The 14941-nt window shown below is 45.7% G+C and overlaps 1 protein-coding gene across 1 annotated transcript in view; it reads right to left on the bottom strand.

The window, feature by feature from the left end:
• Nucleotides 1-3856: 3856 nt before the first annotated feature.
• The window catches only part of fgf11a (fibroblast growth factor 11a), a gene marked incomplete at its 5' end in the record, with an annotated part of 141587 nt that continues 130502 nt past the window's right edge, over nt 3857-14941 (bottom strand). The window contains 2 exons of the mRNA XM_079491427.1: nt 3857-4370; nt 5261-5459. Coding sequence (XP_079347553.1) covers nt 4225-4370; nt 5261-5459 — 345 coding nt within the window. The 3' untranslated portion in view covers nt 3857-4224. The remainder of the gene's footprint in view (nt 4371-5260; nt 5460-14941) is intronic.

Here is a 14941-nt window from a genome sequence, read left to right as displayed (position 1 = left end):
ATATATATATATATATATATATATATATATATATATATAAAAGGAACTTTAATCATACAGTTATTAAGTTAAATTAAGTTCCAGAGGGTCCCCGGCTAAAGTATTTGTAACTAGAGTTATGGGGGGATTATGGCTAAATGCTTATACAAGCTGTCGCTCCTTGAAATTGAAAGAATTGTAAAACCACTGGGCCAGATGGTCGGGCTCTGATATATCTTCTCTGCCGGATGAAAACCTCACATGTCCAAAACTGTCCCAAAAAATTGCAAAAGTAGCCGATCCACGAGCACGAAATGGATCTGCTGCTTTTGATGCTTCTGTGTGGCGCTGCAATATGATCAAGAAGGGTACGAAAAAACACAAGTTAGAATATGGAGGTTTGTGTCTGACAGCAACGGTATGACCAACAGCTCCTGTGGGTCTGCTCGGTGGCCAACAGTTGAGGACCGTGGTTGTACCGGGCAGAGTCCCAGGGGTGAAGGAGTGTGTAACTGTTGAGGACCGTGGTTGTACTGGGAAGAGTCCCAGGGGTGAATGAGTGTGTAACTGGTTGTACGGGGCAGAGTCCCAGGGGTGAATGAGTGTGTAACTGGTTGTATGGGGCAGAGTCCCAGGGGTGAATGAGTGTGTAACTGGTTGTATGGGGCAGAGTCCCAGGGGTGAATGAGTGTGTAACTGGTTGTATGGGGAAGAGTCCCAGGGGTGAATGAGTGTGTAACTGGTTGTACGGGGCAGAGTCCCAGGGGTGAATGAGTGTGTAACTGGTCGTACCGGGCAGAGTCCCAGGGGTGAAGGAGTGTGTAACTGGTTGTACCGGGCAGAGTCCCAGGGGTGAATGAGTGTGTAACTGGTTGTACCGGGCAGAGTCCCAGGGGTGAATGAGTGTGTAACTGGTTGTACCGGGCAGAGTCCCAGGGGTGAATGAGTGTGTAACTGGTTGTACCGGGGCAGAGTCCCAGGGGTGAATGAGTGTGTAACTGGTTGTACCGGGCAGAGTCCCAGGGGTGAATGAGTGTGTAACTGGTTGTACGGGGTAGAGTCCCAGGGGTGAATGAGTGTGTAACTGGTTGTACGGGGTAGAGTCCCAGGGGTGAATGAGTGTGTAACTGGTTGTACGGGGAAGAGTCCCAGGGGTGAATGAGTGTGTAACTGGTTGTACCGGGCAGAGTCCCAGGGGTGAATGAGTGTGTAACTGGTTGTACCGGGCAGAGTCCCAGGGGTGAATGAGTGTGTAACTGGTTGTACCGGGCAGAGTCCCAGGGGTGAATGAGTGTGTAACTGGTTGTACCGGGGCAGAGTCCCAGGGGTGAATGAGTGTGTAACTGGTTGTACCGGGCAGAGTCCCAGGGGTGAATGAGTGTGTAACTGGTTGTACGGGGTAGAGTCCCAGGGGTGAATGAGTGTGTAACTGGTTGTACCGGGCAGAGTCCCAGGGGTGAATGAGTGTGTAACTGGTTGTACCGGGCAGAGTCCCAGGGGTGAATGAGTGTGTAACTGGTTGTACCGGGCAGAGTCCCAGGGGTGAATGAGTGTGTAACTGAATGAATGTGAACCAGGGTGTGACTGACAGTGAGAAATGTGCTAGAAGTCGACCAACCACTGCTAAGTGTTGCAAAACGTTGCCGTCGGGCAAAAACCTCTTAACTCCATATTTTAAGTTTTGTTGTATTTTCTTTTCATAAATTACAGCCCTGTTTGATCCCCGTCACACAACAGCGTCAACATTAGCATATCCACAAGCTCGTAGACCTGGCACTTTTTCCGAATTTGAATCCTGAACAACATACAGTACAGTGTGAGGTTTCCACAAACATCCACAGAGCTCTGCTCTCGTGTGTAAAACACTGCAAAACAGGGAACGTATTACTGGGGTACACTGGGAATGTGCAGGCGCTTCAAATGTTTGTATTATTCATGGGTAAAGCTGCAATCGATAACCTGTTTTGTTTGAATACAATGTTATTTTGCCCATTCTGTGTGGTAGAGTATATGGATATACAAAATCACTAACACAACTGCGGTGGTTGTAGTTGGTGTCCCTGCTCTCCTATTGAGACATATATAATCTGAGGTCCGGTAGACTGTAGGACCACTACTGGTGGACAAGGGGTATTGCATGAAGCTCAAAAGGCAATATATCCTCTGGCCCGACCAGGTTTTCTGTATAGGGATGCACCGATATGGAAATTCTTCGCCGATGCCGATGTTTAACATATACAATTGTTTATATTTCCGCCCTTTTGTGCCTGTGAATACATCTTCAATATACAAGAAATAAATGTTCAGAATCTACAGCTTAAGTAGGCTGCAGATAACCACCACCAACACACCAACCAACATAGACAACACAAAATGTATGCTTATCAACAACGGATAAAGATCGGCTACTGCCATCATCGGTTAATGTCAGTTTTATTTGTCAATACCGATATTGACCGATAACGGCAAATATCGTCCGATACCGTTATGTGGTGATACATCGGTGCATCCCTAGTTTTCTGTATCAGTGCATGGCGTCAAAACTCCGACAGGGCGTCAAGGTTACGGATTACAGCTTTCAATAAACATGTCTTCAAAATAGAGAATAAAAGGAGCCCGTTCTATGAAATTCACTGATTTCCTGCAGATATGTGATATCATATCAAAGGAATGTCCTTTCTTCCATTCGGTGTGTGTGTGTGTGTGTGTGTGTGTGTGTGTGTGTGTGTGTGTGTGTGTGTGTGTGTGTGTGTGTGTGTGTGTGTGTGCGCGTGTGTGTGTGCGTGCGTGCCTCCCTTAGAGATGGGAGTGTGTTGTGTAAATGGCTAGCAGTGTATACACACGCGTGCATGGACACACACCTCCGCAACCACACAACGTTAACACGCACACAAACATTACTGTACTGGTGTGTGTGTGTGTGTGTGTGTGTGTGTGTGTGTGTGTGTGTGTGTGTGTGTGTGTGTGTGTGTGTGTGTGTGTGTGTGTGTGTGTGTGTGTGCGGCATACGAGGAGTGCTTTGCTTCTCATTTTAGGAGTGGAGAGATTCTGATCAGTCACAGACTCCATTAAGAGACCTGGAGGATGATGAGTTGTGTGTGTGTGTGTGTGTGTGTGTGTGTGTGTGTGTGTGTGTGTGTGTGTGTGTGTGTGTGTGTGTGTGCGTGCGTGTGCGTGCGTGTACACTTTCAACACACGCGTGTGTGTTGAAAGTGTGTTGGGAAAGTGTGTTGCTTGTGCTGCCGACTGGAAAATTGACTCTGTGTCAAAAACGAATCAAATCGCGCCAAAGGTGAATGGAAAGCGGTGGGGGAGAGAGAGCGCGCACCGCACCGCATGCGCACGTGGGCTGACGAAGTATCCAGGCCACCTCGCAAAAGTCGCTGACACTTGGGACGATGGAAGCTTAGCAGATGGCGGCAGGAACCAAAGGGCTCGGTGACAAACCTCACATTAGCATGGAAGACTTGTGGGGGGGTGCAGGAACTGTGACACGTGTCCCATGCGCACAGGATGTACGAGCAGGTGTCGGGGATGTATTTGACCGTCACGCCACCGCGTTTGGGTAAAACCAGGAAGACATGTTCCGCAAAGAAGTGGGTTTCTCTTCTCCCTTCCGGCATTGGCTGGGTTTCCCCTCGCCGCACGGGGGCAAAATGGCCGCCACGCGCTATACGATGTTGCTCAACGGCGGAGTTATTGCTCTTCTATAACCGGACTGCGATGCTCGCAGACATTGTTACATATAAGGAGAGGTCGGGCTGTGGAGGGGGGGGGGGGGGGGCTGTGTGTGTGCATGTGTGTGTGTGTGTGTGTGTGTGCGTGTGTGTGTGTGTGTGCGTGTGTGTGTGTGTGGGGGGGGGGGGGGGGTCGGTCAGGACACAAAGTCTACAAAGTTAAAAGCCACGTCCCACTGGCCTGCTTCAGGGACGGGACAGAGCCAAACGTTCTCTCCGAGGACAGCCGTCCCGCCTTGGGATGTTTTCACATCGGCACCGCCATCATCCTCTGCTCCTTGGCGAGGCTCGGCTCTGCCCCGGTCCCAAAACCCGCTCCCTCTGGCTTTTGCACCGGTGCGTTGTGGGGTATATGCGAGTCCTCTCAGGACTGGTGTCACTGTTGGCGTTTGTGTTAGCCCTATAGTGGCGCCATCAAGGTGCCTGCCGGAGCGTGCTGGTGCCCAGTGTTGTCATCGTCGTCGTCGTCCCATCGTTCCCCCCCCCACCCCACTAGCGTCTGTGAGTGCTAGGACGCGGGCGTTGTCTTGGTTTTAGATGGAGGGTCTTTCTTGCCCTTCTGGTGCGCTGGAGACTCGCTGGAGGTCTTGGGTGTTTTCCTGGGGGGACTCTGTTCAGCCATGTCATGCAGTGAAGGCTCCCTGTACATGGCCACTGTGGGAGAGGCACAGTCAGAGGTCAGTGACGACACCCAGGTGCAGTCATGTAAACGTGTGCTGACAATTTATGCTTTGCACGACAAGGGTCAAACGGCGCGGCGCACGACGAAAGTGACATCGAAACGACCAAAAAACACGACGTAGAGGACCTTCACAGAGGGTGCTGAATGCCGCGCGCCTTTGGAAAAATGAAAGGTCGCAGACGCCTTCATATAAAATGTCACACTGCACTCTGACTAGCTGAGAAGATCAAATTAGCTTTGTTAGTTGTTACATGCACGGAGAAGCAGAAGGCTACTATAGGGCTCGGCAAAAAATATCGAAAAATCTATATATCGCGATATATATTAAAATCGAATCGCAAAGTTGAGAGTTGATTTTTATTTATTTATTAGTATTATTATTTTTATGTTAAAAAGCTTGCAGGGCCCTGTGTGAGACTATTTCAATAGGTACAGCTGTTGCTTCCGTCTAAACCGTATTCATAGGTCACCAATTTGTAACGCAACACAGGAACAGTTCCTTAACCACTCGGTTTCATTTTACGCTCTCAAGAGATAAATTAGAATAATTGTTATTCTGATCAACGTTTGCCTGTTCTCTCTCCGATGGTACCAACATCAATATAGCAGGGAATTGTGGACAAAATCTTATCCAACGATAACAAAATATTCGACGTTTTGTGTCTGAGAGGTTAAATCCCATCAAATGGTGGTCAGATGGCTCAGATGCTGAATAAATAACGGGCCTTGACTTGAAAAAGGTTGAAAACCACTGGCATAGCGCCAGGGCCCTCGGTGGGGTCGATTCGGCCCTGCCACTGGTCTTACTGGCATAGCGCCAGGGCCCTCGGTGGGGTCGATTCGGCCCTGCCACTGGTCTTACCCTCGATGAGTTTGGGCAGGAAGTGGGCGGCTCCCTTGGTCTTCTTGACGCGGTTGCCCTTCATGACCTGGCCGTCGCGGTTGATGCCGATGTACCACGCCCGGCCCGACTGCGTCTGCCGGTACAGGATGGACGAGTACGTCACGTAGTAGTTCTCAAACACACACTCCTTGAACTTACACTCCGGTGTGAAGTGTTCCTGGAGGACATAGAGAGAGAGAGAGACACACACGCACACACGCACGCACGCACGCATGCACACACACACACACAAACATGTATATCAAGGTTATTAACTTATTATAGACTTTTTCGCTGTCAATTTTGGTTTCGTTTTGATTAGTCTTTCAAGCGTGTTTGCTAATTTAGTTTAGTTGTAATTATTTTTAAATGGCTTAGTTTTCATTATAGTTTTTTTATTGTAACATTTTAATGTAATATTAAAATACTCTTAAAATCAAACTCAGCCTCTTCTACGCAACGGTAGAGTCTGTTCTTCTATATGGCAGTGAATGCTGGACCCTGAAGCCAACCCTGCAGAAGTCTCTAGAGTCTATGGTGCTGCTACACCAGAATGTTGCATGCGTGCAGTATGTAACATCAGCAAGCATGTACATTCTTACCAACAAGATCCTATATGAGGGAATGCCAAGGGTGAGCCAGAAAATAGCAGCCAGGAGAATGAGACTATAGCAGGACACTTCCAAAGATATCAAGAACTGCCAGCCAGCACGTATACACCCCCAGCCACGATGTAGAAGTAAGTACACACCCCAGCCACGATGTACAAGTAAGTATATGTACGCCCCAGCCACAATGTACAAGTACCCACCCTGGGCATGACGCTTGACATGACATGTCACAGGGACTTACCCCCAATTAATCCAACCGTATACTGAGTGCCAAGCAGGGAGGCACAGGCCACAGGGAGTCCCATTTTTATAGTCTTTGGTATGACCCGGCCGGGGATCGAACCCCGACCTCCCAGTCTCAGGGCGGACACTCTAACCATATTCTAGTTGTGGTTGTTTTTATGTGGTTAGCTTGCATGAATGTGAGTGTTTGCACATGGCCAGACACACACAGACACACCAGGACTGGGTCAGCAGGGGAAGAATAACGGAATCGTCACGGCGGACATTTTGTTTAATTCGTTTTTATTATTATTTATATATATTTATTCACCAATTCCACTGTCTCAGCTGGGAATGGAAGGAAATGAGCTCCACATATCATGGTATTACAGGAGCATCTTTACATGGACACAAACATGCACGCACGCACGCGCACACACACACAGACACACACACACACGTACAAGCGCACACACGCACACACACACAAACACACACACACAGAATGGGAGCAACAGTATAGCGTGCACACGAACGCAAACTCATCCACACCCAGACTTGATCAATGATACGCACAAATGATAATGCTCAGCCGTCGAGCATGGTCGCACAAACTGTACACGCACACACAGGCATGCGCACACACACCTATTTACCACCTGGACAGAGTGATGAGCTGTGATGCCATAATTCAGATGGTTCACTTCAACAACAATCAACCGAATCCTTCACCCCTTCACACTTTAAAAGCCTCATTCTTGGCCTTCACCCTGCTACACGCACGCACGCACGCACGCACGCACGCACGCACGCACGCACGCGCGCTCAAACAAATAGAGCTGCTGTGCATCTGACAATATGTCAACATGGGAAGTGCCCCCCCCCTTGTTATCTCTCTCGTCTCGTATCCCTTCCTCCTCCTCCTCCTTTTCTCTCTCTTCATCTCTCTGCTCTCTTCCTCCATCCCTCCGTCATTTTAGTAACCTTGTCGGGGGAACAAACCAATTTGCAGGATTGATTTGGAGCCTTGATGTGACTGGTGAGCAGAAAAGACCTGAATAAGGACTTTCTCTCTCTCTCTCTTTCTCTCTCTCTCTCTCTCTCTCTCTCTCTCTCTCTCTCTCTCTCTCTCTCTCTCTCTCTCTCTCTCTCTCTCTCTCTCTCTCTCTCTCTCTCTCTCTCTCTCCTCGTCTCATTCTCTTTTTTGCTCTGCCACTCTTTGCAGCATCCTTTCCTTATGGCTCCTCTCTCCTCTCCTCTCCTCTCCTCTCCTCTCCTCTCCTCTCCTCTCCTCTCCTCTCCTCTCCTCTCCTCTCCTCTCCTCTCCTCTCCCCTCCCCTCCCCTCCCCTCTCCTCTCCTCTCCTCTCCTCTCCTCTCCTCTCCTCTCCTCTCCTCTCCTCTTGAATGCAGCCCTCCTAACGTCTGCCTATAGCCATTACACCCCACATACATAAGCTAATTACATTCATTGGGTGCCCTATGCTTTAATTACACATCCATTCACTTAGACAGCCATTCATTCCCTCGCCCGCCCATTACCTTAGCTCTAACAGCACAGAGGGCTATAGTCTATAGTCTCCCACCAGCCATAATCGCAATCGCTATCATTAAGACTGATTTACTTTGGCGCAATGACCTTGTAAATTGGCTATTTTCTCCATGCAACGTCTATACAACAGAGCATAAATTAGGCATAGGGGCCTTTTACTATTTTGTAAAAACATTTTTAAATAGATTAAAATAGCCGATCTACAAGGTCACAGCGTGCCGATGTAGATAGGCTATTTTACCGTAAAATGTTATTCAAAATAGTAAAAAAAAAAAAAAAAAAAGGCAGAGAAGTTTAGGGATAAAGGGTGCATACGTTGGTTAGACACTAACAGTCCGACAACACCGTGGCTCCCGACATGCACTGCCGGTTATATCCCAGCTCCTCCTGTCCTGCACTTGGAAAAGCGCTATAAAAATGCAATTAATTATTACAAATACCTCGTGGCAGGTTAAAACTCACCGTGGCTCCCGACCTGCGTGGCAAGTTACAACTAACCCGTGGCAGGTTAAAACTATATCCCGTGGGGTTAGGTTTTCCTGTGAGGTTAGGTTTAGGGTTGGGGTTTTGGGTAGGCTGTGGGACTGTTAGTATATACCTGTACGTGGGACCAAACACATGCACCCGTCCCCTATAGATGTCTCATTTGATCACCAGCAGCCATACAGGTCATTGTATGCAGGGATTCTATCTCCTGCTGTAGCTAACGCCACACAGAGAGCACACTTGCGTACCAGGCCCCAAGCCCACCCCACCCCTATCACCGCTCAAGTTCATTAATTGTGAAATTAAGTGGACGAAATTGAATCTTCTGTTTGAATGGGTAGGGTGGATGGTGGTGGGAGTGGGTGAAAATGTGCATGCATGCATGCGTGCATGCGTGCGTGCGTGCGTGCGTGCGTGCGTGCGTGCGTGCGAGAGAGAGAGAGAGAGAGAGAGAGAGAGAGAGAGCAATAGAGCTAGCTGCAGGTTCTCCAGACATCTCAATTGGCAAACAAGTATATGCTAAGAAGTGCTTTGTCATTCTGTATGCAAAGATGGATGTATAGTAAAGTCACTGTCTGTCTGTATACTGTAAAGCACTGGTAGAAATACATTTACTTAGGTGCTGTACTTTTTTTGAGGTATTTTATACTTTACTTGAGTATTTCCAATATCCACTACATCTACATAGGATCCAAATATTGTACTTTTACTCTGCTACAATTGTTTGAAAACTCACTAGTTTGAGTATCTGTGTGTCGGCGTGGCTGCCCATAAGATCCAATTTGTATTACGGAAAAAGCTTTTTTAAATAGTGAAAATAAATGATCTACAAGCTCACACCTCGCAGGTAGATCTGCCATTTTCACTATTTTTGTGTGAAGTAGGACAAGTATGGAGATGTCCATTTAAATAATAATAATAATAATAATAATAATAATTCTCCCAAATTGTCCAAACTTAAACAAAAAGAAAGAACCTCCAAGAATTTAAATAAATAAATAAAATAAGCTAAAATACTTAATCTACAGGTACAGTATAATCTCACTGTATAAGCATTTATCGCCCATCAGGGATCAAAGTTATCCTCGGAATGGCGGATGCTGATGTTGCACTTTGACCACTCTCAGCAGGGCAGGGCTATACGCAGCTGTTTGTGAGCTTTACTGTTTCCTCTTAGATCGCAATCGATGATCAGGATCAACAATTCAACATTCACGATCACTGATTCATTGACCCTGCAGTACCGAAGGGAACTGCTCTAGAAGTGAAAAGATGACGGTAATGGGAATAGACATCAGACTGTGTATCTCATTACTGTAACAAACGGGGGGGGAATCAATCACGAATATCAATGCTTTGAATGCTTATCAATGAACGGGAACACCTTTTGGTGTTTTAAGCATTATGTTATACTTTAACTATACAAAAATAGCAGATCTAAAAGCTCATAGTGCGGCACCGAGAGCGAAAGTTTTTAACTCAAATTTTTGATTCTGGGGGTCCCTGGAACAACATATTTTCAGATGGGGGTTGGCGGCCAATTACATATAATTTTTGGGGTCCTTGACATGAAATAGTTTTGATATATAGAAACATAGGTTTTTCAGAAAACTGTTAGGATTTAAGAAGGCGTTTTGTAGAATCAGTTCTCAGGTCTAAATGTCTTAAAATCAGTTCATGTTAATGAACTAAATCCAAGCAGATCCCAGCTCTTCTGTCCCCAGTGATGTATTACCAAGCAGCATTATACTGTAGCACAACTGAAACGTATTGTTTCTTATAGCTTGTTTGTTGTGCAGAGGTACTGCATAATACACACCATTTATTGGTTCTCAATGTGGAGGCTGGGCAGTGGTGGAAAAAGTACTCAAATGTTTTACTTCTTCTTCTATTCTTTTATCATGTTTAGTATATAAAAAACTGTTATTGCAAAACTGGAAAAACAAAGAAGCGCCCTCCCTACAAATCACTAATGAAAAATTATTTGAGTATTGAGAAAACAATAGTGGAGGATAGTAATAAAAAAAACATTTTAACAATCTGTGGAGTTGAATTTATAAGGCATTGTAGGAGGAGTGGAGCCGCTGGGTCACCCTGCTATAGTTAGGCTAAGGAACTTGGTGTGTGTGTGTTGTTTTGTGTTCGTTCCCCCTCTTGTGTCCTCCCGCATTTCCCTCGTGTGTGTTTGGGAGGGTTGGGTAGGTAGGTGGGCGGGGATAGACATGATAGGTTAGTTGGGTAGCCTGTCTGTCTGCGTGCGTGCGTGCGTGCGTGCGTGCGTGCGTGCGTGCGTGCGTGCGTGCGTGCGTGCGTGTGTACGCATGAGAGAGGGGCTGAGTAAGAATGAGGTGTGAATGAAAAAAAAAAAAAAAAACCTTGGGTGGGTGAAGCCACAACCTTACTGAAATACATAATGGTTAATGTTGTGTAATGTTATGTAAAACCATTCCTTGTTCCTCCTTGACAATGATTTTTGCTTATGATATTGTGTATGGGTCTGAATTCAAGAAGTATGTAAACACTCAATCACCCAATTAAAAATAATTAAAAAAAGAAAAGAGTCTGGGGAACCCCAGGGGTCCTTGAGGGGGCTCCGAGGGGCCCCAACATAAATGACTATGCTATACTCATTAATTTTGTTGCGGCTCCACGGATGAAGCACTATTAACTATATGTCGGATAATTGAAAATAGCCAATCTACGAGCTCGCCACACGTTGCGATGCTTTGATCTTTTGAATAATTTATTCATTTTGGGGTTCTTGACAAAACCACTTTGAGAACCACTGTTCTATAGGATAGGATAGAACCACTGTTCTATAGGATAGGACCACTGTTCTATAGGATAGAACAGAACCACTGTTCTCCACTGTTCTATAGGATAGAACAGAACCACTGTTCTATAGGATAGAACAGAACCACTGTTCTATAGGATAGAACCACTGTTCTATAGGATAGGACAGAACCACTGTTCTATAGGATAGAACCATTGTTCTATAGGATAGAACCACTGTTCTATAGGATAGAACAGAACCACTGTTCTATAGGATAGAACCACTGTTCTATAGGATAGGACAGAACCACTGTTCTATAGGATAGAACCACTGTTCTATAGGATAGGACAGAACCACTGTTCTATAGGATAGGACAGAACCACTGTTCTATAGGATAGAACCATTGTTCTATAGGATAGAACCACTGTTCTATAGGATAGGACAGAACCACTGTTCTATAGGATAGAACCACTGTTCTATAGGATAGGACAGAACCACTGTTCTATAGGATAGGACAGAACCACTGTTCTATAGGATAGAACCATTGTTCTATAGGATAGAACCACTGTTCTATAGGATAGAACCACTGTTCTATAGGATAGAACAGAACCACTGTTCTATAGGATAGAACCACTGTTCTATAGGATAGAACAGAACCACTGTTCTATAGGATAGAACCACTGTTCTATAGGATAGAACCACTGTTCTATAGGATAGAACAGAACCACTGTTCTATAGGATAGAACCACTGTTCTATAGGATAGGACAGAACCACTGTTCTATAGGATAGAACCACTGTTCTATAGGATAGAATCACTGTTCTATAGGATAGGACAGAACCACTGTTCTATAGGATAGAACCACTGTTCTATAGGACAGAACCACTGTTCTATAGGATAGGGACACGTTGGTCCAATTACTGAGTGCTCAGAACATCAAGGTTTACGCTCCGTCAGAAAACAGCTGATCTGTAAGATCGCCTATATTCGGTCCGCGACGCCATCGTACGACAAAGTATAAATCATTTATTTTCTAAATAGTGAAAATGGCCGATCTGCAAGCTCGCAACTTCTGTGCTTCTTCTTGTGTATAGGCATTCATTTATGGAGAAAGAACAACATAAAAAGTTGAAATATGGAGATATGAGGTTTCGGCCCGACAGCAACGATAATCATGTTTCTGGTGGTGTCATCAGCATGTTTTTGTTTTCCTCCTCCGAACAGACATCGGTGCACAAATGCGTTTTTCACCTTCTCACATACAGTACACAGCTCCATCAGTACTTTACATGCATGGATGCACACGTGTATTCGGTCCCAGTTGACTGACGCACGCGCGCACGCACGCACGCACGCACGCGCACGCGCACACGCACACGCACACACACCGGCTATGGCGCCCAAGAGGTTACAGTAAGCTCATTAAAATCTGTTAACAAAATGCTGATTGATGTTGAGTCAGCACCTAGAAATTAACGTTGAATTAGGCATACTTCTCACAATACCATGATTCATCGGCTACAGGGACCAATGAGGACGGCACGATTTGTCCGATATCTGACCTTCAACACAAACACGTCTCAAACACGTCTCTCTCTCAGATATGAGACACTTTCACATCTGACCCTGAAAAATATTGATTCGGTGATGATGCAGACTTTTGTGTCAAGTAAAGAAAGAAGAAACAGACATCCGCTTTTGGCCTGCGTAAATCCTGCCACAGTATAGACATCTTAAGCCAGTCGTTCTCAAAGTGGGCTCCAGCCAGGGACCCCCAGGTTCCTTGAGCGGGTTCCAAATGGACCCGTGCAGGGCTGTAACTCTGAGAGTGTACAAATGGAACCAAATGGAGCCTTTTGGCAGTTTGAGAACCACTGTCTAAACTCTAAAGCTGTTCCTCTGAAGTATGTTCCCAACCTAATGGACTCTATCTCAAGGCCAGGAGGTTACTGAAGATTTGATTTATTTATTAGATCCCCATTAGCTTAGAGCAGCTACACTTCCTGCATGGGGCTCCCTGGGGATCAAAGCGTGCACTTGGCACAGCCACTCAGAACTAAGCATCCAGTGGTGGACACAGTAACCTACTCACTTGTACTTGAGTAGTACAAGTATAGATACTTCTGGTTCAATTTAAAGTTGCTCTGCCAAATTAGTTATAGCAATTGAGTATTAAAAAGCACATGCTTTAAAAACATAAATAGACATTTACATTTTTACAAAATAAATGTAGCCTATATATACCCTTATGTGGCCTTCCATGTATTTAATCTGTTGTAAATCTGAACTGGAAAACAAACCGAGGTTTTCATCCTAGCTCCTTGAATAAAACCCAAAATGAGCACAACTGAGACACCTGCCCGCACGGGGTTCTGATCTATAGACACTGCAGAGTTCTGTCCTAATTTCCAAGCTTGCCAGAGTTATTTTGCAGCAGAGAATATCCAGACGCATCGACATGTTCCCTTCACCACCGGCTCCGGGTCAAAGAGACGGATTAGTGAGTAGTCCACCTTGAAAGAGCCGTCAAACATCAAACTAACGACACACCCACAGAGAACCTTCAACAGCCTGTCATCTCAGCACAATTCACCGATGCACTTGAAGAAGTAGCAATAATCAGGGGGAAGTAAAGTAAACTGTATATTTTAAATGGGGGCATTTAGCACCTTTACACAAAGGGCTTAACATGCATGACATTCACACACACCGGTGGTGGAGGAAATGATGAGAGCTATACCCAAACAGCTCACTGGGAGCACGATGGGGGTCAAGGACTCTTCAACCCACGGTGAGCCGGGGATCGAACCGAGGACCTTCTGATAGCTGCCGTCTTTAGCCACTGGATGTTGGATGGACAGTATTCATATTGGCTGGTTGGAGGTATTCACATTGAAACGGTTACAGTCAGGATGCTGCAGTGGCACTTGGGCCACTGTCTCACAAAAAAAGGCATATGTGGACTTTTTGGGGGGGTAATTTTCTTAAACACTTATACATCTATAAAATATAAATGAAAAAAGTCATGGACGAATCACAGGCCCCTCACGCATTAGAATGCTCGTCTAAAGGGTGAGGGGACCTTGATTTTATAGGATCATTCTGGTACTCTGTACACCAAAATGTGGAATGCCCTTACACCGTCCATTAATGGATGTGTAACACTGGTTTCTTTCAAAATGAACCTGGAAAAATGGTCAGGAGACCACAAGGGGAGGCATACATTTGTATACATATAGTGTTTTATTGTGTTAACTTTGTGTGCTGTGTTGATGAATTGAATATATAGGACCTTTTAGCTTTAATGTCTGAATGTACCTTGCACTAAAGTACGCCTATTCAATCAATCTCATGGGAATAATCCTCAACGTTGAGATGCAATTCTGCCTCTGGCCAGCAGGTGCTGCTCAAAACACACATGCAGGGCAACAACACTCATGTCACTCTTAACTGGCGCTGCAGAGTGGATAATGTATAATACTCTGCTCTGTGCTCACCCAAAAAGCCCTCTTTTAGAAAGAATAAATCCATAAATCCATGCAGGGACTTTATTCTTTACACTCCCACCCCTCCTGTTTTGTACCCCAAATCCATCTTCTGCATTTCAAGCAGATTTGGCTGAAATGTCCTGTCATGCTGCATTACATAACTTATGAAGAGAAGAGGGATGAGAGACACAGAGGGGAAGAGGGAGAGAGAGAGAGAGAGAGAGAGAGAGAAAGAGAGAGGGAGAGAATATAAAAATGGAAGGGTGAGCTGTGGAAAATGAGAGCGTAAGAAATGTAAGGGAGAAGGACAAGGAGAAATGTGGATATGAGAACAGGAAGATGCACGGAGACACACAGATGCACCGTGCATGTGCATGTCAAATTAAGTCAGGGTCATGACGACGTGCCTATGCTTGAATGTTTAAAGCCTGTAGGCCTACTGCCTCGCTCTGCACCGGACACAGCAGATCTACAAGCTCACAACGCATATATAGCGCTGCAACGTTCAGTGCAGATCTACAAGCTCACAAC

This window comes from Electrona antarctica (assembly GCF_951216825.1).
Source record: "Electrona antarctica genome assembly, chromosome: 21".
NCBI classification, from domain to species: domain Eukaryota; kingdom Metazoa; phylum Chordata; class Actinopteri; order Myctophiformes; family Myctophidae; genus Electrona; species Electrona antarctica.
This window is presented reverse-complemented; position numbering and strand designations above follow the sequence as displayed.